The sequence below is a fragment of the Esox lucius genome, chromosome 7, assembly GCF_011004845.1.
Source record: "Esox lucius isolate fEsoLuc1 chromosome 7, fEsoLuc1.pri, whole genome shotgun sequence".
Lineage (NCBI taxonomy): Eukaryota > Metazoa > Chordata > Actinopteri > Esociformes > Esocidae > Esox > Esox lucius.
The window spans coordinates 19,790,636-19,813,535 of record NC_047575.1 but is presented as its reverse complement, the minus strand read 5'-3'; the positions used below and the strand labels follow the sequence as shown (position 1 = coordinate 19,813,535).

Below are 22,900 nucleotides of genomic sequence, written 5' to 3'. Positions count from 1 at the left end.
CTGACAAAAACATTTTTAGTCTATAATTTTAATGGTAGGTTTATTTGAACAGTGAAAGACAGAGTAACAACAAAAAATCCAGAAATTGTCAAAATTGTTATAAATTTATTTGCATTTTAATGAGTGTAATAGGTATTTGACCCCTCTGCAAAACATAACTTAGCAAAACCCTTGTTAGCAATCACAGAGGTCAGATGTTTCTTGTAGTTGGCCACCAGGTTTGCACACATCTCAGGAGGGATTTTGTCCCACTCCTCTTTGCAGATTTTCATTAAGGTTTCGAGGCTGACGTTTGGCAACTCGAACCCTCAGCTCCCTCCAGAGGTTTTCTATGGGATTAAGGTCTGGAGACTAGCTAGGCAACTCCAGGACCTTAATGTGCTTCTTCTTGAACCACTCCTTTGTTGCCTTGGCCATGTGTTTGGGTCATTGTCATGCTGGAATACCCATCCATGACCCATTTTCAATGCCCTGGCTGAGGGAAGGAGGTTCTCACCCAAGATTTGACAGTACATGGCCCCGTCCATCGTCCCTTTGATGCAGTGAAGTTGTCCTGTCTCCTTAGCAGAAAAAAACCCCCAAAGCATAAAGTTTCCAACTCCATGTTTGATGGTGGGGATGGTGTTCTTGGGGTCATAGGAGGCATTCCTCCTCCTCCAAACACGGCGAATTGAGTTGATGCCAAAGAACTCGATTTTGGTCTCATCTGACCATAACACTTTCACCCAGTTTTCATGATCATTGCAACTCCACAACGTGAGATCTTGCATGGAGCCCCAGACAGAGGGAGATTGACAGTTCTTTTTTGTTTCTTCCATTTGTGAATAATCGCACCAACTGTTGTCACCTTCTCACCAAGCTCCTTGGCGATGGTCTTGTAACGAATTCCAGCCTTGTGTAAGTCTAACATTTTCAATTTATCTGTCAATCTTGTCCCTGACATCCTTGTACAGCTCTTTGGTATAGGCCATGGTAGAGAGTTTGGAATCTGATTGAATTCTGTGGACAGGTGTCTTTTATACAGGTAACAAGCTGAGATTAGGAGCACTCCCTTTAAGACTAGGAGCGCTCCCTAAAATTATTTGTGATTGAGAGGGGATCATATACTTATTTCAATCATTAAAATACAAATACATTTATAACATTTTTGACATGCATTTTTCAGGATTTTGTTGTTTTTATTCTGTCTCTCACTGTTCAAATAAACCTACCATTAAAATGTTAGACTGATCATTTCTTTGTCAGTGGGCAAGCGTACAAAATCACCAGGGGATCAAATACTTTTTTCCCTCACTGTATTGTTGTGAATCTTCGGGGTAATCTTCCAAAATATTGCTTCCAGCGCCCCCTGTCGTCCTCTGGACTCCCTGGGGAGGTGGTACTGACCCCGTTAAGAAACAATGCCCTAATGGATAAACCCACTAATCTAGACCTACCTGTTTTGGTACACCTATTATGTGTTTAAAACACAGAATAAACTCACAAATATCAAATACATGTAGAAAATGTGTAGAAAACTTGTAGGTATACGTGTTTATCAGTACACAGCTCTGCATGCCTGAACTGAAGATTAGCCTACATATTGGTTTGGAAATGTTTTGTCCCACAAACAGGACACAGACTCCCCTTCCACCTCTACCAATTATGTCACAAATAATATAACTTATTTAATTATCCTCCCAGATCAAAAAACATTTAGTGTCATGGATCTGTAATGGTTGAAACTGGCCTTTTTAAAACCTGTCGATTGTGTCTCTAGTGACTTCAGGCAGAGACACTGTAGAAAATGGATCAGCTATATACTTGACAGAGCAATCGCCGTGGCAGGGATCCAATGACTGTAAGCCTACACAAACACACATACACTTTCTTGGAGGGAATGAAAATGCCATTAGTACATTCTTGCCATTGTTCTCTGTATTTGCCTCTGAGGGAAAAAAAATCATGAGACAAGCCACTCAAACCCTGCTTCCTTGTCCCTATGGAAACAGAGAGGCATTCCGGTTTAACAGGTTTGCAAAACAGGAGGTTATACTGGGTTGGGTTCTGTTGACAGAGAAGGATGGGCTGACTGTATGACTATATGTCCGTATTTGTGAGTGTGTGCGTGTGGCTCAGACAAATGCATTGTTTTCATGGATGTATGTGTGTATGTAGAGATTCGAGGCATAAAGCAGATCACATTTTGGCATTAAGGTCGTGTTCAGACAAACCAACAATGATGGGAAATAAGTGGATATCGTTTACAATGTGGGTGTAGAAGACAAAAAAAGAGCAATGTCTAATTTCAGCAAATTAAAACGGAACTGTGAATCCCCCACCCAAAATGACCTGCAGCACATCTGAACTTCATACAGGTTGAGGTCACTTTTGGACGAAGATAATTCACTTATAACACAGAATGGTTTCAGAGAAGTCTGGGAGATTCAATGGGGCCTGTAACGCTGCAGTTTTACTGCAGGCAGAGCCAGAAAAACACCTGAATCCAATAATCACCACACCTCCTCCTCAGACTAAACCAATCAGCTTGATTAGCTAAGGTTCCACCCCACCTACTGGTTGGCCAGTAGAAGTACAAATTGGGCTTTTGAAACTAAGGCCGTTATGGTAACTGATTGATTGAAGTGCTGTCTGGCTCTGTTGAGCTGCTGATAGACAGCAGGGTGAGGGAGTGCAACACCGATAAGACAGAGACAAACAAAAGCTGGTGTGTTTTATTCTTCATGTGTATAATGATAAGTAGATATGCGTAAAGGTGTTTGAGGTCCATATGCTGTTCTTACTGAACAGCTTGAGTGGGCCTTAAGGAACAATGAGCACAAGCCGCCCCATTTAGACCTGTCTCAAGGTAAGCTAAAATAGAACATGGTCTTATCTGGACTATTGTGTCATACAGTAGCCCATTTATTAGTAGTAGCTAATATCTACATGAGTTTAAAATTATATAAATCCTATATCTAATTTACATTTAAGTAATTTTGCACACATTCAGAGCAACTTAGAGTAGAGTACATACTATGTTGTTGAACTGGCCCCTGTGGGACTTGCCTGGAGTTCTGTGTCATGCTCCTGTCAATTGTATTAAACTGGACCATTAACTCTCCTCACTTCTCACAATGACAGCTGTGATTATACCTCCAAGCCAGAAGAGGCAGATTATGGTGGCTAAGAAGCAGCTCCTGATCAGTGTGTTGCATTCTGGTCACACTGGGGGTGTTGTCAGTCGGTGTTTACTTCAGTATGTGTCGCCATCTCATGTCTCCACAAACAGTCGTTCACAAATTCAGTGTCTTAAAATTGGTTGGTCATGGATTGAGCACCACTTTGTCAAATTCTTCTGATTCTCTCTTCATCCCCTACTCCTCTGTTCATCCTTCACCTTCTACTCCAGTATGGTGTCTTGTCTGTAGGAGGTTCTTCTGCTCCCAGTCATTGGCATTCATCCCTGTGGCTTTGGTGTGTGATGGGAAGTCTGACTGTGCCGGAGGAGAAGATGAGCTCAACTGTGTGTCCTGCCAGCTGACCAATACCACCTTCCCAGGTTAAGTGCCTCAACCGGTCTGGCTCCATCAGTCTCCTCACACCTCTGAATCTTACTCCTGCTGTCTCCCGGCAGTGCGATTGGTGGGGGAGCGCATGGTGTTACAGGGGTTCAGGGTGGAGGCTGGGTGGAGCACTGTGTGTGCGGACAACTGGGGAATGAACCACATCCTTAGTGCCTGTCCATAGCTGGGATACACACGGTAAGCTGTCATCACTGCTTCTTCAGTTTGATACAGATCATCCAATCCCTCTGTTACACTAGATGTCTACAGATGACTAAGCCATCTGCTTTGTCTGACTACTGTGGTCATCTACACCAGGAACCCTGAAGGCAAGAGACTAGATGTCAACAGCCTGGAGCCCTTGATGAAAATGTCCTTCAGCGCATTAAGAGCAGAGACCAAGGGTCCCTTTCAATACAGATCCCCAGCCTGAAACATCAAAGAGCAAGAAAGAAGACAGTGGCTGGGGAAACACCCCTAGTAGGGTCAAACCTAGCAAGAAATCTAGAGGAATGGCCAGTCTCCCGTCAGGGCGTGGTAGCTAGGTGGGGTGGGCTAGAGGACAGTCCTCCCAGTGGAACACACATTCCACAGACTACAGTTAGACGTAGACCTGAGTGGAGAGGTTAGTCGTTTGTAAATGCTGAAGTTAAGACAGTCTTTTACATGTATCGGCAGATCATCCTGCAGTAATGGAACCCCGCCTCCAGTTTAGGTCTAGATACAGGAAAACCTGCATTTTGGGGGATAGGTATGTTCGGCAGAACCAATTCAACAAGCAGGTTTGTGTAATGCTTTCTTAAAAGTAAAACCTTAATCAGCTCTAGCTTTTACAGGCAGCTAGTTTTGAGAGGTTAGAAATTGAATAATGTGTTCAAAAACTGTTTGTTCTAGTGAAAATGTCTTATCCGGGCAACTGGAGAAAGACATTGCCGAAGTCTAATCTTAATTTAACAAAAGCGTGTATTTAAGTTTTAAATGTTGTTAATGTTCTGGAGATGGTGGGGTTAGGAAAGCTGCTCTTGAATCTCTTTCAAATTGTTAATCAAAAGAGCTCAGGGCCCAAAGGAACACTGAGGTCCCTCAGTTTTGAGATGACTAACCATTCTGGTTCATTAGCTCTGATGGCATTTGTTTCTTTGTACCGAAATTAGTGTTTACATTGAGTTTAGAAGCCAATAATATCCATCTTATGTCTGGAACCCATGCTTCTGGGCTAGACAGTTTTGGAACTGGACCCAGAGTGTTTCATTTAATACGGTCTTCAGTAAGGCAGTGAGTTGCTGGGAGACGGCTTAATTCAAAAATTTGAGAAACAGGTTTTATATTAGCTGATAGTTAAGCTAGATCAAGATTTGGCTATTTTCAGACTCTTACTGCTACTTATGCATGGTACACATCCACAGGATGGACTGGCTGTTCAACATGAGCAGGACAAGCACATGAGGCTGTACCTTTTAATTAGTTTAGTTGGAATAGGGGCCAATTGACAACTGGGAGTATTGAAGTAGCAAAAGCTGACTTTGCTTTTTCTCTCAACACACCCAGTCATGGGAAGGATCTGAACCGCTGGCAGGTGGTGCTGGGTAGGACCCATCTGGTGCGTACTGGGAGTATTTCTGTGGCAGCCATCATCATCGATAAAGATTACCATGCTCATAGCCATGATTACGACATGGCCATGGTGCAGCTCGCCAGTCCTGTCATTACTGGAGGTACTGGACTCCCACATGAACCTCATGTAACACAACTTACCATGCCGCCATCTAGTGTTGTCAAGCTAAACTGCCAGGACAGCATGCCGATACTTGCTAACTGTTATGTCCTGCATGTTTGTAGTCACTGCAAAAGGCATGTCATTTAGGTCCTCTGCCATGGTTTAAGCTTTGCAGTGGTGTCCTCTAACCAATAATGAACTTCCAGACACCGTCCGCCCAGTGTGTCTGCCCCCCCACAGCCTGCCCCTGAAGGCAGGGGACACCCTGGTGGTGACTGGCTGGGGTGTCCAGCAGGAGGAAGGGGAGTCAATCTGACAGTCACTAACAATGTGCAAAACCGTGGACATTTCCATGTTCAGTCATTGTCTTCTGCTACGATGAGGTGTTAGCGTTGAGAGCTGTCTGTCCTATTCTCCCCAGGTAACCTCACCTCAGTCCTGCAGAGCGCCACTGTGTGTCTGATTGAGAGGAAGGTGTGTTCCCAGTCTGACTATGACCTCTTGATAACTCCCAGGATGCTGTGTGCTGGGTATATGGAGGGCAAAGTGGACACATGTCAGGTAGAGCTCCTCCACTAATACACAGGCACACAAAATGGCTGCCTTATTGTTTTTCATCTAATGACATGCTTATTGCCCTTCACGTTCTTCCCCCAGGGTGACAGTGGGGGTCCCCTTGTGTTCCTGTCAAGGAGTTGGCAGCTGGTGGGGGTGGTGAGTTGGGGGTTGGGTTGTGCCCGTCCGGGACACTCTGGGGTCTACTGCAGTGTGGAGCAGCTGCTCAACTGGATCTACTTTGTCATGGAGGTGGGTGTCAGGCAGCTACCACAGAAACCTTCCAGGATTCAGTAGATGGAGGGGGAAGCCAACATGTGTTCGGTTTCATTACAGATTGTTTACAGGTGTTGTTAATTATTTACCCGCTGATTTGGTTGTCCCGTTTCAGAAGCCCTCCTGAAAATCCAGTTTCTTTCAGAAGTAACTCAGTGGACACAAGGAGAAATGAGTGACTCCGGTAAACAGATCCAGTCTTTAATGGACAAATGTATTGCACTGACTCATTACTTTCCTGTAATTATTATTTTTTTAACACTTGGATGTTGTATCAGGATGTTTTTATGAAAGTTCAGGCTGCATGCTTAACAAGTACCATGTAACTGGTTCAAATGGAAACCTTCACAAACCCATGACCTTCTGCCTTTGGCACCAGTCATGCCTCGCAAAGACATTGGATACACAGCCGACCTATACGTTTCAAAGTATGTTTAAATAGACTTTATTGTGGTAACTGGTTAAGATTTAAAGTTTTGACAGACAACAAGGGACAATGCATTGTTTTGTACAAAAATTTATTGGTTTGTGGCTTTTATAATAAATAAAAATAGAGCTGATATGCATGGTGGAAAGATTACGTGGGACACTGAGGGGACTCTGTGGAGAGGAATATGGCTGTACATTCTGTTGTCAGAGCAATGTGGGACTAGGGTGTCAGTGATGTCTGGGCACACTAAAGAGTCTCAAACATTCTGTTGTCGAAAGTGCAAAAATGGATGACAGAGGTTACAATTTCAGCAATTCTGCTTCTACAACCTGGTACAACAGGGTCAGATCTTCCATACTGAAAACATGGAACTTTTGTATTGCTTCAACTAACCAGCTCTTTCAATACAGTTGTCTAAAAGGGGTCCAACGCAGACCGTGGGCAAGGGGCCATACAGAATTTTCTGAGGATATATCAATATGACATGAGTCACATTCACAGTTCAGGATTTGAGGTTTGTTTAAAGGTTATACGTGTAGCATTTCTACTTGCACCTAGTGCCAAATGTCAATTGCATCCCAGTAGTAACGGGGGGGGGGGGGGGTCGTCCATGATATCCTAGAACAATAAAATCTACTTATTTACTGCATGACGCTGCAAAGTGTTGTGTGTAACTTCCTGTACGATTGGTTCTCGTTTGTGAGGTTGACAACAATAGCAAAAACATTAGCATGTACAAAAGTTTTTCACATCATTGCAACAATATTGTTTTGGATACTGATAAAGGAGGCAGTTTATAATTTTTTTTTTAATTGCTTGAATTGCTCAGCATCTCTAAGCAGTCTCAAAATAAATTGAATTTATGGTGACAATTGTACATGTTGCTCCTTCGAAACACTCAGTGCCACAAGAAACAGACCCTGGAAATATGAGCCTATGTTCCTCATCTACCCTGGATCAGAACTTAATTTCCCATAACACACTGATTACTGTTACTCTGATTTTTATTGCTTTCATTATCGACATAGTAAAATGGAAACAAAATTGCTGTGGTCTTGATGCTGTAAGGTCAGAGCAGCAGATCACCTTAGAATTGCTGTAGTCTGTCCTAGAGTATGTGGCTGTTTTCTGTCTGTGGTATTTGTTTTTGCATAGTAACATGTTAGGAGAGTGTGACAAGTCAGAACCACATCCAAACGGATGGTACATTTACCACTGTCTGTCCTCATCTAAGACAACTGAGGTCATTCGTTTTACTTTACAGTCATGTTAAATGTACATCTATTTGGGTTCAATTACTCCCTGCTTACTTTGACACAACACACCTGTAGTTCACATGTAGCTCAGTTAAAAAATAAACCTCTCTAAAGTAGTTTCCCAAAGACCCCCGCTACCAGCGATAGCATTTATTTGAGGGACAGTGTTATGGGAACGGCAATACGCAGGCGTGTCCACATTCAAATGTTTTATTAATAGAATGACAGCGCAGCAAGGTCCTGAACAACGCGTTTATACTCTCCCTTGAACATGGTTTCCCCTGTTTGGTTGGAGGTATTTTACAAAAAGAGACATTCTAAATATGTCACTATATATGATCTGGGTTCTCAAGGTTCTCCCAGATGCTCAATATGGGATATTTCTTCTTTTTCACTCTACCTGCGTAACTGCTGCCCCATTCATCTGTTTATGTTGGCTTTACAGTAATAACTGTAGGTAAGGGATATTTATTTTCATGGTGGAGTTTATGGAGGTAACCGTAATGACTACATGAGGGGTTTCTGGTTTTATTGTGGAGTTACTGGAGGTATTTTTAATGTAGTTTTAGGGTTATCTGTTCTTATGGAGTTACTGGAGGTATCTAATAAATGTAGAGTGAGGGATATCTGTTCTTATGGTGGAGTTACTGGAGGTATTTTTAATGTAGTTTTAGGGTTATCTGTTCTTATGGTGGAGTGACTGGAGGTATCTAATGAACGTAGAATGAGATATCAGTTTTTTGCACATGGTGAATTTATGACGAATCATGAGCCATGAATGAACCATCATAAATTCTGCTGCACTGCAGCATATGAGTACTTATTGCAGCATGTAAAAATATGGGTCTGTTTCAGTATGTTCTGTACAGCAAAGCGCTATTTGTAAGTGACTCAGAAGAAATGTTGGGTTAATATCTAAGTCAGTAGACCCACTAATCAAGTGTGCATAGCCTTGCCAACCATTGTTGGCACACTAGATGTGGTGGGGATTGGCATGATATGTGCAGATTTGGAACCAGCTTCAAAGCAGATAGAACTAATCACATTCCATGTAGTGAAATCTTTGATTCCAGTTAAGACCTAGCAGAGAGTACATTTCTATTATCAAGCGTTGCCTCTAAATCTGCCCTTTTTTCACATGCTTATAAATGCATTAAGGTTATTTGTCTTAAAAGCAGCATTATTAGAGGTTCATTCATTTTTCTAGGGAGTTAGTTTCAAGCGATTGTCTATCATTTCATTCATCAGCTTTTAGTATTTTTCCTTTGCGTTTCGTAAATGGTTTTGCAGTATTTAGTCTTCCCTACAGAGGAAGATAAAAGCGCTAACAGGCACCAGTGTTTTATCAAGCAAAGAAAAGGTATTAGATTCTGAACAGGATCCTTTCTCACTCCTCACCACATCAACACCCTTTTAGAGGCCTTGGTCACTACATTTTATAACAGAGGCAAAGGAGTCACCTGAGTATCAGAGTAACTATGCCAACTCCATGCCAATCAGGAGAATATTCTATAGGATTCTGAAGTGGAAAATTACCACTGGAGTCTGAATTTCACTGGGAGTAAAATCCCATATATTCTCCACAAAACACAACCTTTGAATGTGTAGACAGTTTCAGTGGAGCCCAGGCCTGTGGGGTTGGTTGGGGAGCAGAGAAGCAGGATCCAGCCCAGTTTAAACAGCAGTATTACATTATTCCCTGTCTCAAGCATTTTTAAATAAATCATTCTTTTTTTGTTATTATTATTTGAAAAACAGTCCTGTTTTTTGTTTTTTATTATATACCAACTTGAACGTATGGGGGCGGTTTCCCGGACACAGCCTAAGCTTATTGGACTAACAAACACTTACAATGAAGGATCTCCATCGGACGTGCTTCTCAGTCCAAGAAACCTGCCCAAGAAACCTGCCCATGGAGTCACATGTGTGCATACACATGTTTGTGCATATAAATATGCATAGATATAACTGTATATTTATATATGGATGTACATACATGCAAGTACTCTCATTTCTTCTTTGGTGTTGGTGGTTTCGAAGCTTTGGATCCTGAGACATTGTTTGTTTCATCTGCTGAGGAAGATACAAGGCACTCGATCTTTCTGTGGAAGAGAAGAAGTTTGAGATACCAGATGTGTCTGGGAGAAGAGTGTTGGAAATACCAGGTGTGTTTACTTTTCTGGCAATGTAACCAACATCTCTTCATGCTTCGCTACAATCGCTACTAATTCGCTACTACTAAGTCTGTCTTACTTCTTCTCCTCGATTTTGAAGAGAACGAAGAGGATGAAGTTCTTCACCAGCATGAAGGTCATCAGCAGGGCGATGGCTCCGCCCACTGCAGAAGCAATTATGATGGTGAGAGTGTTGTCCACCACTCGTACTGTGGAGAGGAAGGACCCACGCTTAGCTACAGACATTACCCAACAGACTGGCACCCGCCCACCCACCCAGCCCCCTGCCATTTCCAAGTATCACTATGGAGTTAAACAGGAAGAATGTTAGTACTCACACTCATCCACCACGACAAGGGTAAAGATAGCGCTGTGGTTCTTGCCCTTTTCTTTGGGGTTGCGTCCGAAACACGTGTACTGGCCCTCATCGTCAAAGGTGATGTTCCATATCAGGATGGAGATGTTGTTCTGCTCACTGTTACCAACAAACTCCACCCTCTGCCGGAAGATGTTCACTGGATGAGGCTCCATCCCGTCCGACGGAATCACTGAGTCACACACCTGAGGGAACCCATATTACCAGCCATTAGAGATATCCATTACGGACATGGAAAACTATTTGACTGGTCCACACCACCTAAATAAGAAGTTGTGACAATGTCACATCAACCACACTGACTACTCCTGATGTCCTGTCTGACCCACCTTCTGCATGGTGCCATTATCATTGAACTGCCAGCTGAAGTAGAGGTTCTTGATGCCGATACAGCTAGTGTAGGTGCAGGGAAGCAGCACTGTACTGCCGTTCACTGCCTCCAGGAACGGGACCTTCCCTGTGGACATCTCCAGGCCCTGAGCAGACCACACACCTGGGAGGGAGTGGGGGACACAGTAGTACACCACAGTCCCCAGACAAAAAGACTGCACACAGCAGCCAACATACCTGAGGGGACAGGCCACTCATGTCTCATTGGAGACTGTTCCCAGAATATCTTTGCTGAAATATCACATATTTTCCAGGTTTTTAACAAGACAGCTCTTCTCCTTTACATCTATGTGGGTTTAAATACTATCTTGCCCAAACCCACGTAACGACAGATCCGTGAACTAATGTTGGAGTGATGTGTATTGTCATCCCCCTCAACCCTTTCCCTTCCTTACTGATCCTGACAACGCTCATTGGAGACCAAGTGTGACTAGACCTTTGTAAGTTCTGGAGACTGAGGGTTTGAGAGTAAATATACTTCCCATATTTGCCACTTGACCCATATATTTATTTTAAACCTAGGTATTAGCATAGCAATGGTAAAGACAAAATGAACATATTGCAGTAAGAATTGATCAGTATATACTTCCATTAATGCATTCACATAACTAGTCACAACAAACATGTAAGCACGCACACACACACGTTTATTTTTCTATCCTTATGGGAACCTGAAACCCAAAATATATGTTCCCTATCCTTAATCTAAATCTAACCTTAACTCAAAAACCTAACTCTTAATGCCTAAACCTAAAAACACACTTCTAACACCTTTTCTCTGTTTTTACCCTAAACCTAATTCCTAAAATTAACACCTAAATTGGGAAAAGGTGACAGGCACACAAACAAATGCATGTAATCTTATTGCTAACTTTTTCACAATGAGGAAAAGGGTGAAACAGGGAAGAATATGACAAGAGAGAGAACACTGGGGGTGTGCTGTCAGTTTGTGCACCAGGAGGATAAAGAAGTTCCCATTACAGTTGGTTTGTGCATGCTGACACTGTTCAGGATATGTACTGTGTTTGGATTTACACCAGGAATATTATGCACAAGGATCATAAAGCAGAAAAATTTGTCACAATATATTTGTTTTTTTGTCATCCCTTTTGCCATATCCCAATAAAAACATTTCGGTTGAGGCTATGGGCATTAAGATAGATTTTAAGGCATAGATTTAGGCCAGAGTGACCAGACGTCCCGAAAAATTCGGGACAGTCCCGAAATCCAAGCAGTTGTCCCGAATCCTGCCCTAATTGTCCCGGAAATTTGAACGAAGTCTCAAAAGCAGACTCTCGAGTGATAATTATAATTTTTTTGACTCTCGATTAGTTCTAGTATGATAGAACATTAAAAACTGTCCATGCATTGAGGCGTCCTGCAGCCAGCTCCCGTCGGCTGCTCATTGGCTGCAAGTTGCAATAGTATGTATAGGCGGCTATAGGCGCGAATTTTCATTCATTCATTTTTTAAATGGAGGCTCAGGCTGGTGTCCCGGGACCCGATCAAGATCAACACGTAGCTAAAAAGCAAAAACGCCTCTGCAGATACCGGGAGGACTGGGTAGGGAAATACCCCTGTATTACTGCAGTTTTACGCGATGCCGAGAGTGCTGGCAGCAGTGAAATCCTCCGCGAATTATGCCAGCGTCGTGCATCCAGCGCAACCCAATCTTAGGAGGTATTATATGGCTTATGTATTACACTTTTGTTGTTTCTGTTATTTTATACGCACAAAGAAAATACAACCTATTTGTCCCCTTTTTATGTCATATAGTAGATTAAGACAAAGAACTAAAACTGATACATCCACCTGACATTATTTACAATAACCTTCCTATAGAGTTTGAACTATAACCTACTGTATCGGACAGTGTAACCATGGTGGAGTATTAGTGTATTAGAATGCCTGAGAGCCAGCCAGGCGCACCCACCTTGTCTCCACTGGCGCTGGTGAGGACAAACGTGGAGAAGACCGGGAGCTGGTACTTGGTGTTGAGAGGCCAGCTCTCCACGGACATTACAAACCGCCCCCCCCCCCTTTCTCATCTGGTCACCCTAATTTAGGCTATAGGTTTGAAGGCATATGTTTAGGGTATACTTTGTAGGTTTTAAGGCAGATTTAGGGTGTAGGCATTAAGGCATATGTTGTTGGGTATAGGTTTAAATCCATAGGTTTCAGGTTATAGGTTTTAGGGTATAGGTTTTAGGGTATAAGTTTTAGGGTATAGGTTTAGAGTGAGGTGTCTGACAGGGACGTCGCTAGGCCTATTAATTAGCCCCCCCCCCCTAAATAAGTCAATATATTTTCTCAGATTATTTTTTATCATCAACATTTCCATCGCATCTGAACTTACAAATTGTATATTGACACTTCAGAAAAGACTAAGATGTGTTATTTGTAATACAAATAAAAATAAATTATAAAGTAATTAATCAAAATAGTAAGGTGGCCAATAATTGGCGACGATGGCCGATATGGGGGTCAGATTCTTATGTGACAACACTAACCAACTACTGAAAATATTAATTTCCTATTTAATGACATGCTAGCTTACCTTTGTATGTCACTAATCAGGAACACAGTTGCAATACTGTGCGTGTTTCACAGATTCATTTGGGTTTGAAGTTAACGTTTGAAAAATATTCTGTTCAGAGGAAGGGAGATTCGGTTGTTAAATGTTTATTTTTTTAATTATGTAAAATGTTTTAATGACTTTATTCCGTTATAGTAGACAAAAGTATTTTGGCTCCATATTACAGAAGTTTTTGTGACTTTTGTTGGTGTTGGATGGATGAAGACAGTGGGGACTTTAATTTCTTTATTTAGATAGAATTTAGGTTATATTAGACCAGTGTCTAACACAAACTATGTGACAGGTCTACTTTTATCCAACCTTGACCAAAAATAACCTCATTTTCATAGATTTTACACCAGTTGTTACTCTAAAAATACATGATGAAAATATGTTTTAGGGAGTATGCCCCAAAACGAGGCTTAGCCCCCCACATCCATTATTTTCTAGTCACGTCTCTGGTGTCCGGTATAGGTTAAGTTCAAACATAATGATTTGTTTAGAGTTAGGTGTAAGGTTAAGTTGAAATATTAAGATTAATTTTAGGGTTAGGTTTAGGCTTAATTGTTAGGGCTAAGTTAAGTTTAAACAAAGATTTGTTTTTGGGTTATGGTTAGGTTTAGGGCTCAGAAATAGGGAAGATGGATTTCTGGGTTAGGTCTACTGTTGGTCTCTGGTCCCCACAAGGATAGAAAAAAACAAACATGTAGTATTTTATTACAGTGTTTGGGATGTTGTGAAGCCATTCTTCTCAATGTACGCTCATTAAACTCAGTAATTAGCAAATGAGTATAGGCTCATCTCCCTCTTTAAGAGAATCAAAATAATGCATGTCCAGCCAGCTCTAACAGTATCCAGATAATGCAGACTCCAACATTTCTCAAGTGGACCTAAAGATGATGGATGACTGACCTGCTGCTCACTGGGACTACAGAGTAATGCTGCTACACACTTCTAACCAGTTCCCTGAACAAACCTTTTTATTGGTCCCTCTACAGCTGCCATTCTTCTATATTTTTCCCTCTGTTTTTACATAACACCTCCACTGTAAGTCAGGTTACAAGCCCCTCCCTCTTGCAGTGTGGGACAATACAGGCAGTAGGGCTGTAAACTCCTGTGAGGGACAATACAGGCAGTAGGGCTGTAAACTCCAGTGTGGGACAATACAGGCAGTAGGGCTGTAAACTCCAGTGTGGGACAATACAGGCAGTAGGGCTGTAAATTCCAGTGTGGGACAATACAGGCACTAGGGCTGTAAATTCTAGTGTGGGACAATACAGGCCGTAGGGCTGTAAACTCTAGTGAGGGACAATACAGGCAGTAGGGCTGTAAACTCCAGTGTGGGACAATACAGGTAGTAGGGCTGTAAACTCTAGTGAGGGACAATACAGGCACTAGGGCTGTAAATTCTAGTGTGGGACAATACAGGCAGTAGGGCTGTAAATTCTAGTGTGGGACAATACAGGCAGTAGGGCTGTAAACACCCGTGTAGGCTGCACAGCAAGTGGCAACGTGTGTGAATGGCCCAACTCATTGGTTTACTGGGCCCAATCAGAATGATTAAAATGAATAATGTAAAAAAACAAGAAACCAGGCAAGCCTAGTTCAGCTGCCCCGCTATAGAAAATTTTGCCACCTCGAGATTCGAGCTCGGGTCATCCATGTGAAAGGCTGTGTCATTAACAACTACACCACAAAGCTGTACAATTGCTGGGTGTCAGTACAGCCTCTTGTCTCTATCCTTAACAAATCCTCTTTTGCCACTGGCCGTTTTAATTGTTAATTGGCCATTCATGAATGACATTGATACAGTTAAACTGACTAACATTTTTTCTATGTATTGCATTTGCCACTGGCCGTTTAACAGCGTATTAGCCAGTAATAAGCTTTACCGGTATCTTATCTTATTCTTACTGGAATAGTCATAAGAATTGAACAATTGCTAGCGAGTCTGCCAAAGCTATTTCATTTCATGGAATAAGAACGTATGTTTTTCTTTCATGGAAAAACAACATTCTTTTTTCTTTCATTCGTGAATGACATTTTTACAATAACTATCAATAAAGGCGAAGATAACTAACTTTTTCATCAAGTGAAAAGATGAGAGAATTGTGGAATCTACCAGAAATAATTAATAAATGTCATTGCTCTCAATAGATTTGAATTTAGGTCTTCCACATGAGAGGCACTGTCTTTAACCAGTACACCACGGCATTACATGTTTCAGCAGTTGCTAGACTCCATTGAGTATTGTGTAAAACTGACTAATGTTTCATATTAAGTTTACCTCCCCCACAAATAGCGTCTATGAACTGTATTGCTTTTGCTAATGGCCGTTTTAACAGCTTATTAGCCAGTAATAGGCTTACTATTATCTACTAACTCCCTGGGAAAAATCTTAACAATTGAGCAATTTCTAGCAAGACTGAAGATGAACTATTTCATGCCAGAAAAAGTCACAATATAACCGCATATAGTTTAAGGTTTTAGCCAGCGAAGTTTTCGCCAATAACAGAACAATTCACAATGCGTACTACGCTTCGCCTGCAAGGAGATACGACCTATAGCTCACAAGTCCGCTTCTCTAACCACTATGCTATTTAACAAGGGGCAGTCAGGCACTCAGTCAGTCCGGCAAAAACTGACCACAGCGAAGTTTTACTTTCTAATTTACATGTCTCCTTTGAGAACACTTCATGCATGTAACCTCATGCACCTACCCGAACAGCCTGTACACTACAGAAGGTTTTGGAGTGACATTCTATTTTAGAAAATTCTCATGACCTAGCAGTTGTGGGGATCTGAAATATTTTCACTGCAGCCACAATGTGCATCATCTGTATTAGATGTGGTTTTTAGGGGGTAGAGAAGGGCTGGCTGCCGGGGTGTAACGCCAGTCCTGTTGAGAACCTCAGAGCTTGATCCTGACCGTACATGGCTGTCAGATCCTGGTCATGTTGAACATGATCCTGACCGTACCTGGCTGTCAGATCCTGGTCATGTTGAACATGATCCTGACCATACCTGGCTGTCAGATCCTGGTCATGTTGAACATGATCCTGACCGTACCTGGCTTTCAGATCCTGGTCATATTGAACATGATCCTGACCATACCTGGCTGTCAGATCCTGGTCATGTTGAACTTGATCCTGACCGTACCTGTCTGTCAGATCCTGGTCATGTTGAACATGATCCTGACCGTACCTGGCTTTCAGATCCTGGTCATTTTGAACATGATCCTGACCGTACCTGGCTTTCAGATCCTGATCATTTTGAACAAGATCCTGACCATACCTGGCTGTCAGATCCTGGTCATGTTGAACATGATCCTGACCGTACCTGTCTGTCAGATCCTGGTCATGTTGAACATGATCCTGACCGTACCTGGCTGTCAGATCCTGGTCATGTTGAACATGATCCTGACCGTACCTGCCTGTCAGATCCTGGTCATGTTGAACATGATCCTGACCATACCTGGCTGTCAGATCCTGGTCATGTTGAACATGATCCTGACCATACCTGGCTGTCAGATCCTGGTCATGTTGAACATGATCCTGACCATAACTGCTCAATCCATGTGACTAGTACTCATACGGATTACTATATAATTACAAACAATATTGAAAATGTCTCAGTTTTGAGTCATTATTAACGTTATACCTCGCACCAATACAACAAGTCTGTAAATAATGAATGGAAAATATGACATTTTCTAAACTGTTACTTAGAAAGATTGCATGCAGGCATATGTTTGAACATTGCTCAGAGTTATAAAACATCTGATACATATTGTATTTGTTTTTCCCTTACAGTAAAGCTCAGTATGTTTTCAATATAATGTAGTTGTTTTTCAACAGATGGGATTTATCGCAGGTCATATATTGTAAACAATTGACGTTGTTAGTAGAAACCTACCAAAGATAAATTTGCCAAAAACAATCCCTGCAAGACAATCTCACAATCATCTCACAATCATGTACAATTAGCAGTACAACACTAAAATAGTTGACTTAAACTTTGTCATTTGAAAGCACATTCTACCTAAAAACCTTTAAAAATGTAATTTGTTTGAGGAATGTCAAAATCTAAGAATACCAAACTATCCAACCAAAAACAGAGACGCAGAAAAAATAAAACACGGCTTATATGGGAAACACTAAAACAGTACAGAAATTCACTAAGAATCAACAGCTGTCTGAAAATAGCTCAGTAAGAACATTGGAAAATGTTAAACTGACAATATGTTGTTAAACATGCTAGGTATCCAAAATGTTTGGCCCTATAACAAACCAACAAGAACAAATAATAATTTACAAAACATACAGCTTTTAAAGATTACCAGAACCAACTTGATTCTCCAACTACAGGATGAAATACAAAACCTCTAACCGAACAAGACCTGTGATATAACTACAGGATAAAATACAAACCCTCTAACCGAACAAGACCTGTGATGTAACTACAGGACTAAATAGAAACTCTCTAACCAAACAAGACCTGTTATGTAAACTACAGGACAAAATACAAACCCTCTAACCGAACAAGATCTGTGATTTACTACAGGACAAAATAAAAACCCTCTAAGCGAACAAGATCTGTAATGTAAACTACAGGACAAAATACAAACCCTCTAAGCAAACAAGACCTGTAATGTAAACTACAGGACAAAATGCAAACCCTCTAACCGAATAAGACCTGTGATGTAACTACAGGACAAAATACAAACCCTCTAACCGAATAAGACCTGTGATGTAACTACAGGACAAAATACAAACCCTCTAACCGAATAAGACCTGTGATGTAACTACAGGACAAAATACAAACCCTCTAACCGAATAAGACCTGTGATGTAACTACAGGACAAAATACAAACCCTCTAACCGAATAAGACCTGTGATGTAACTACAAGACAAAATACAAACCCTCTAACCGAATAAGACCTGTGATGTAACTACAGGACAAAATACAAACCCTCTAACCGAATAAGACCTGTGATGTAACTACAGGGGAACCTCCAGGAAAAGCAACCTTTGGAAAATCCATTTCAGTTTAAATAGCAGACTCAATAATCAGAGTAATCAGAATACAATATCCAGAGCAGATGTCAAATTGCATTTTTACCATAATACCAGACAACAAACTATGTATACCTGCGCACCTAATTGACAAACAAACCAACACAAATCAAGTTGTTCTCGTGCTTTTTTGACTTAACAATGAAACCCTTTGTTCAAATTGGCATGAAGGTCTGCTGCACAAACTAATGAAAAGTGTCTCGGGAGGAAAACGTGATATTATAAAATGTACAGAAACAATTAATTTACAGTTACAATTGGCAACAAACACACTACCATTCAAAAGTTTGGGATTACTTAGAAATGTTTAATGGACATTTTTTGTCCATTAAAATAAGATCAAATTGATCAGATATACAGTGTAGACATTTAGGTTGTAAATTATTATTGTAGCTGGGATTGGTGGTAAAGTTGGAGATTTCTACAGAGTAAAGGGGATTTTGAATGGAAGGCTCTCACTCCATTTTGGAACATCATGCCATAGCCTGTGGAAGTCGCTTAATTGGAGCCAATTTCCTCTTACAACAGGATAATGACCTAAAGCACAGCTCCAAACTGGAGGAACTATTTAGGGAAGATGCAATCACCTGGTATTCTGTCTATAATGGAGGGGCCAGTACAGTCACACCTCAACCCTATTGACCTGCTGTAGGAGCAGCTTGACCGTATGGTATCTAAGAAGTGCCCATCAAGCCAATTCAACTTGTGGGAGATGCTTCTGGAAACACGGGGTGAAATCTCTACAGAGTACCCCAACTAACTGACAACAAGTATGCCAACAGTCTGCAAGGCTGTAATTGCTGCAAATGGAGGATTCTTTGATGAAAGCGAAGTTTCAAGGACACAATTATTATTTCAGTTAAAAATCATTCTTTCAAATCATGTCAGTGGCTATATTTCCTATTCATTTAGCTATTTTTCCTATTCAAACTAATTTCATGTATGTTTTCATGGAAAACAAGGGAATTTATATGTGACCCCAAACTGAGAGACTGGAGTTTTGCGGGTACTACTTAATTAATCTGCCAGTTGAGGACCTGTGAGGCGTCTGTTTCTCAAACTAGACTCTCTAATGTATTTGTCCTCTTGCTCAGTTGTGCATCGGGGCCTCCCACTCCTCTTTCTGTTCTTTGAAGGAAGTAGTACACAGTGTTTTATAACATCTTCAGTTTCTTGGCAATTTCTCACATGGAATAGCCTTCATTTCAAAGAACAAGAAAAGACAGACAGGTTTGAGAAGAAAGTTATTTGTTTTGGGCCATTTTGAGCCTGTAATCAAACCCACAATTGCTGATGCTCCAGATACTCAATTAATCTAAAGAAGGCCAGTTCTAGTGCTTCTTTAGCCAGCACAACATTCTGCAGTGCTAACATAATTGCAAAATGGTTTTCTAAAGATCAATTAGCCTTATAAAATTATAAATTTGTGTTAGCAAACACAACATGCCATTGGAACAACAAACATTGTATTTCTGATTAACCCGGCCCGGACCCGGCCCCAGATAAGCGGAAGAAGATGGATGGATGGACCCAAAACTTTTGAAATGTAGTGTATGACTACCCCAGACCTGAGAGATGGGACAGTATGCACCTTGCACCTTGATGCTCCTTTCAACATCCATTACGCCATCAAAAGAACTGTTGTCTTAAAATATTTCAATCAATTATAGGACCCTTTGCCCTGTATGGTTCTGAGGCCTGGCGTCAATTGCAGGAGTTTTCACTGAGTACAACACAAAACTCCATGCAAATCTCAATTAGGACAATACTCACTAATTGTCAGAACCCAGAAAGTCGTTTAAAAATGTTACACCTAAAATAAATTGATCCTGAAACCTTCCATAACAAACCACTCATCTAAAGAAAGACAGCTAGTTTTGGGTTGCTCTTTGCAACAAAAAAAAAACAGACTGACTACATAGAGCCCCAGAAGAGACATATTAAGGATATAAATGTGTAAGACAGAGTTCTTACTGAGCAGCAGAGTGACGATCAGGCTGGTCCGAGGCCAGGTGGTACGTGAGGAGAACAGACACCAGAACCTGGGCTCCTCAGCCTCACTCCCCTGGACCTCCATGACAGTCTAAACCGGTCCAAATCACTCCCTGTTGTGGAATCCAGCCCAGGGTCCGTTGGGCTGGAGTTATCCCTTGGGAAAGTCCTGTAATGGGCAGTGTAGAACCACTGGTCTGGTTGTGTCGTGCCTGGGTGTCTTATCTGGTTCAGAGTGAGGCACCAGGTCCCACTGTGCTGTTAGCCAGTCCTGGCTGCAGTGTGTCTGCCTGCCAACCCACACAACTCTCCTGTCAGATGGACTGGAGGTTAGACAGAGGGCATGCAGGAGGACAGGCAGGAGGACAGGCAGACTGAGGAGAACGGGGAGGAGAAGACAAGAGTACACAGACTTCCAAACATCTCTAGACAAACAAAGTGAGCTATCCTTTGGTAAGACAACATCCATTTACTGAGAAAAAGAAGAGCACATACAGTCAGTATAGAAGGTAAAGACAGAGACAAAGACAGAAAGAGAGAGCGAGAGAGAGAGAGAGGGATGTAAAAACACAGTGTGTGACATTACGGCTCCGTACCTCTTCCTGTGGTTGAGTTCTCTGGGAGGCTGGACGCCAGGCTGACTACACAGCACAGCTGAGTCAGTGAGGACGAACGCAAGGCAGAGCACGGGAGAATCACTGCGCACAGCCAGCCAGTCAGTCAGTCAGAGTGCAGTCAAGGAGATTCTACCAGCCAGCGATTCCACTGCAGAGAAAGCCTCGCTGCAGCCCCAGTCAGAGAGGAAGAGAGTGTGAGAATGGGGGGGTGTGGGGGGGGGGGGGGGTAGGACAGTGCTGCAGTAGCCTGGTGGGTGATGGCTGCTGATTCAGACTGGCCTGTCTTTTCATGGCAGGATAGCAGAGACCCAGTTTCTTCCTTCCTATGTCTCCTAACGTACACCTCTGCCTGAATCTCTCAACTTTTCCCTACGCTCTCTCTCTCTCCCTCTCTCCCCCTCCCTCTCATTTCCTCTCTCCTCTTTACCCCCTCCCCTCCCCGTCAGCCCCCCCCACCCCACACAGGGTGTGAATGCAGACGTAGGCACTTTTGTCAGAGTGCTTGAGATCACAGAAAGTTCTGCAGTGTAGGTTGGTGGGGTGCTGTAAACAGCCCCAGGGACATGTCAGCCACTGGGTTCAGGTTTGTATTTCGAAATAGAAATGTGTTCTGACATTATCTTATATGTCAACGTCAGAACTGGTGAAACATTACAAACTTAATGTTCATTAAATCGCTTCCTTCAGCTGAACTGCATAGCTTCCTGTTATAGAACTGAGGAGGGGGGTACCTGCATTGTGAATGTGACAGAGCTCTCTCTTTCTGTTCTCTCCTTCCCCTACCATGGACTGACAGAGTTGAGTTTCTTGTGACTCTGCATTTCTTTTTCCCATCCTCTCTCCCCTCCCTTCTCTCTCTCCCGTCCCGTCCCGTCTTTCTCTCTCCCCCTTTCGCTCTGGCGCTCCCCCTTCCCTTCCACCCTTTTTTCTTTTCCTCCCCCCTTTCTCTCTCCCACATGATGATATTGATATGGTGGCGTTGGGGGTCTGGATTAGTTGCAGTCAGCTGCTCTGCCTGAACACAGTGTCATATTCCCCTACATCAGGACAATCATCATCACTGGACATCAGTAGCCCCTCTGGTAATCAAGGAGCCTGGGTATGTGTGTGTGTACTGATGTGTGTACCTGGATCTTAAGAAGGTCAAAGCAGTGAAAATAGCATGATGTTCTCATAAGTCTGTAGTCGTGTGAAGGTTACGAGACTGGCAGCACTGCATTAAGATGTGAGGGTATAAAACCACACGGTGATATTGTCCCCAGAAGCCCTCTCATCCTCACGCTTCTGTAACGGTTGTGTCCGTGGTAACTGGCCATCCTATGTTCTATACTCTACTGTAAAAAACTGCTTGCCACTGCATTCATGGATTGGATCTTTTCTTTTATCACCGATTAGTCAGCAACTTGTAAATGTAGAATAACTACAGCATTATTTCCATAAAGACACTGAGGAATAACATTACAGTTTCCAGACACACCCCATTAGGTTCTGTTGGACTGTCGGGACTTGTTCATTTATATGCAAATTATAACTAAGCCACAAAATGTAATTTGTTTCGTAATTTTTAAAAATAATAATAATATGATTATTGAGATGTAAGAGAAAGAGGGGCATTGCCCAACAGAGAGAAGAGAAATGAGATGATGATGCAGAACAACAGGCCATCTGAGCAGGACTCAATGAAGACTCAGCTAAGGATGAGGGAGAGCCTGCACATCTCTCTTCCACACACCCTCTCCTTCTCTGTTTTATCACTTCTCTCCCCCTCACCCCCTCTACTCTAACTCACCCATTCTCCCCTCTCCCCCCTCACCCCCTCTATTCTAACTCACCCATTCTCCCTCTCCCCCTCACCTCCCCTGTTCTAACTCACTCCTCTCCCCCTCACCTCCAATGTTCTAACTCACTCCTCTCCCTCTCCC

At 42.2% G+C, this 22,900-nt stretch overlaps 2 protein-coding genes across 8 annotated transcripts; one reads left to right on the top strand and one right to left on the bottom strand.

The window, feature by feature from the left end:
- The first annotated feature begins 2,619 nt into the window (after nt 1-2,619).
- On the top strand, nt 2,620-6,297 carry tmprss4b (transmembrane serine protease 4b). Of its 4 annotated transcripts, XM_020047823.2 has the most exons (9): nt 2,620-2,848; nt 3,124-3,238; nt 3,392-3,541; nt 3,617-3,743; nt 3,864-4,327; nt 5,094-5,260; nt 5,684-5,823; nt 5,920-6,069; nt 6,209-6,297. In XM_020047823.2, the coding sequence occupies exons 5-9, from the start codon at nt 4,299-4,301 to the stop codon at nt 6,218-6,220; spliced, it is 498 nt and encodes a 165-aa protein (XP_019903382.1). In that variant the 5' UTR covers nt 2,620-2,848; nt 3,124-3,238; nt 3,392-3,541; nt 3,617-3,743; nt 3,864-4,298; the 3' UTR covers nt 6,221-6,297. The 4 variants fall into 4 exon arrangements, 2 of the variants coding, with proteins under 2 accessions (XP_019903382.1, XP_019903381.1); XR_001198234.3 differs by having other exon boundaries at nt 3,392-3,743; nt 5,469-5,823; XM_020047822.2 differs by having other exon boundaries at nt 3,392-3,743.
- Nucleotides 6,298-6,521: 224 nt separating this feature from the next.
- On the bottom strand, nt 6,522-21,332 carry scn4bb (sodium channel, voltage-gated, type IV, beta b). 4 transcript variants are annotated; one of them, XM_010897133.5, is made up of 7 exons: nt 20,958-21,332; nt 20,344-20,735; nt 10,659-10,822; nt 10,292-10,514; nt 10,033-10,162; nt 9,776-9,881; nt 6,522-9,672 (listed from the first exon to the last, which is right to left on the bottom strand). In XM_010897133.5, the coding sequence occupies exons 2-6, from the start codon at nt 20,444-20,446 to the stop codon at nt 9,788-9,790; spliced, it is 714 nt and encodes a 237-aa protein (XP_010895435.1). In that variant the 5' UTR covers nt 20,447-20,735; nt 20,958-21,332; the 3' UTR covers nt 6,522-9,672; nt 9,776-9,787. The 4 variants fall into 4 exon arrangements, with proteins under 4 accessions (XP_010895435.1, XP_010895434.1, XP_010895436.1 ...); XM_010897132.5 differs by having other exon boundaries at nt 6,522-9,881; XM_010897134.5 differs by having other exon boundaries at nt 6,522-9,881; nt 20,344-20,672.
- Between the last annotated feature and the right edge of the window lie 1,568 nt (nt 21,333-22,900).

Coding starts and splice junctions, on each gene's coding strand:
- tmprss4b (XM_020047823.2), top strand. CDS start 4,299: ATGTTCGGCAGAACCAATTCAACAAGCAG. Junction 4,328..5,093: donor AGAACCAATTCAACAAGCAG/GTTTGTGTAATG, acceptor CAACACACCCAG/TCATGGGAAGGATCTGAACC. Junction 5,261..5,683: donor CAGTCCTGTCATTACTGGAG/GTACTGGACTCC, acceptor TATTCTCCCCAG/GTAACCTCACCTCAGTCCTG.
- scn4bb (XM_010897132.5), bottom strand. CDS start 20,446: ATGGAGGTCCAGGGGAGTGAGGCTGAGGAGCCCAGGTTCTGGTGTCTG. Junction 10,823..20,343: donor GATCGTCACTCTGCTGCTCA/GTAAGAACTCTG, acceptor ACTCCCTCCCAG/GTGTGTGGTCTGCTCAGGGC. Junction 9,882..10,032: donor TTCAAAATCGAGGAGAAGAA/GTAAGACAGACT, acceptor TCTCTTCCACAG/AAAGATCGAGTGCCTTGTAT.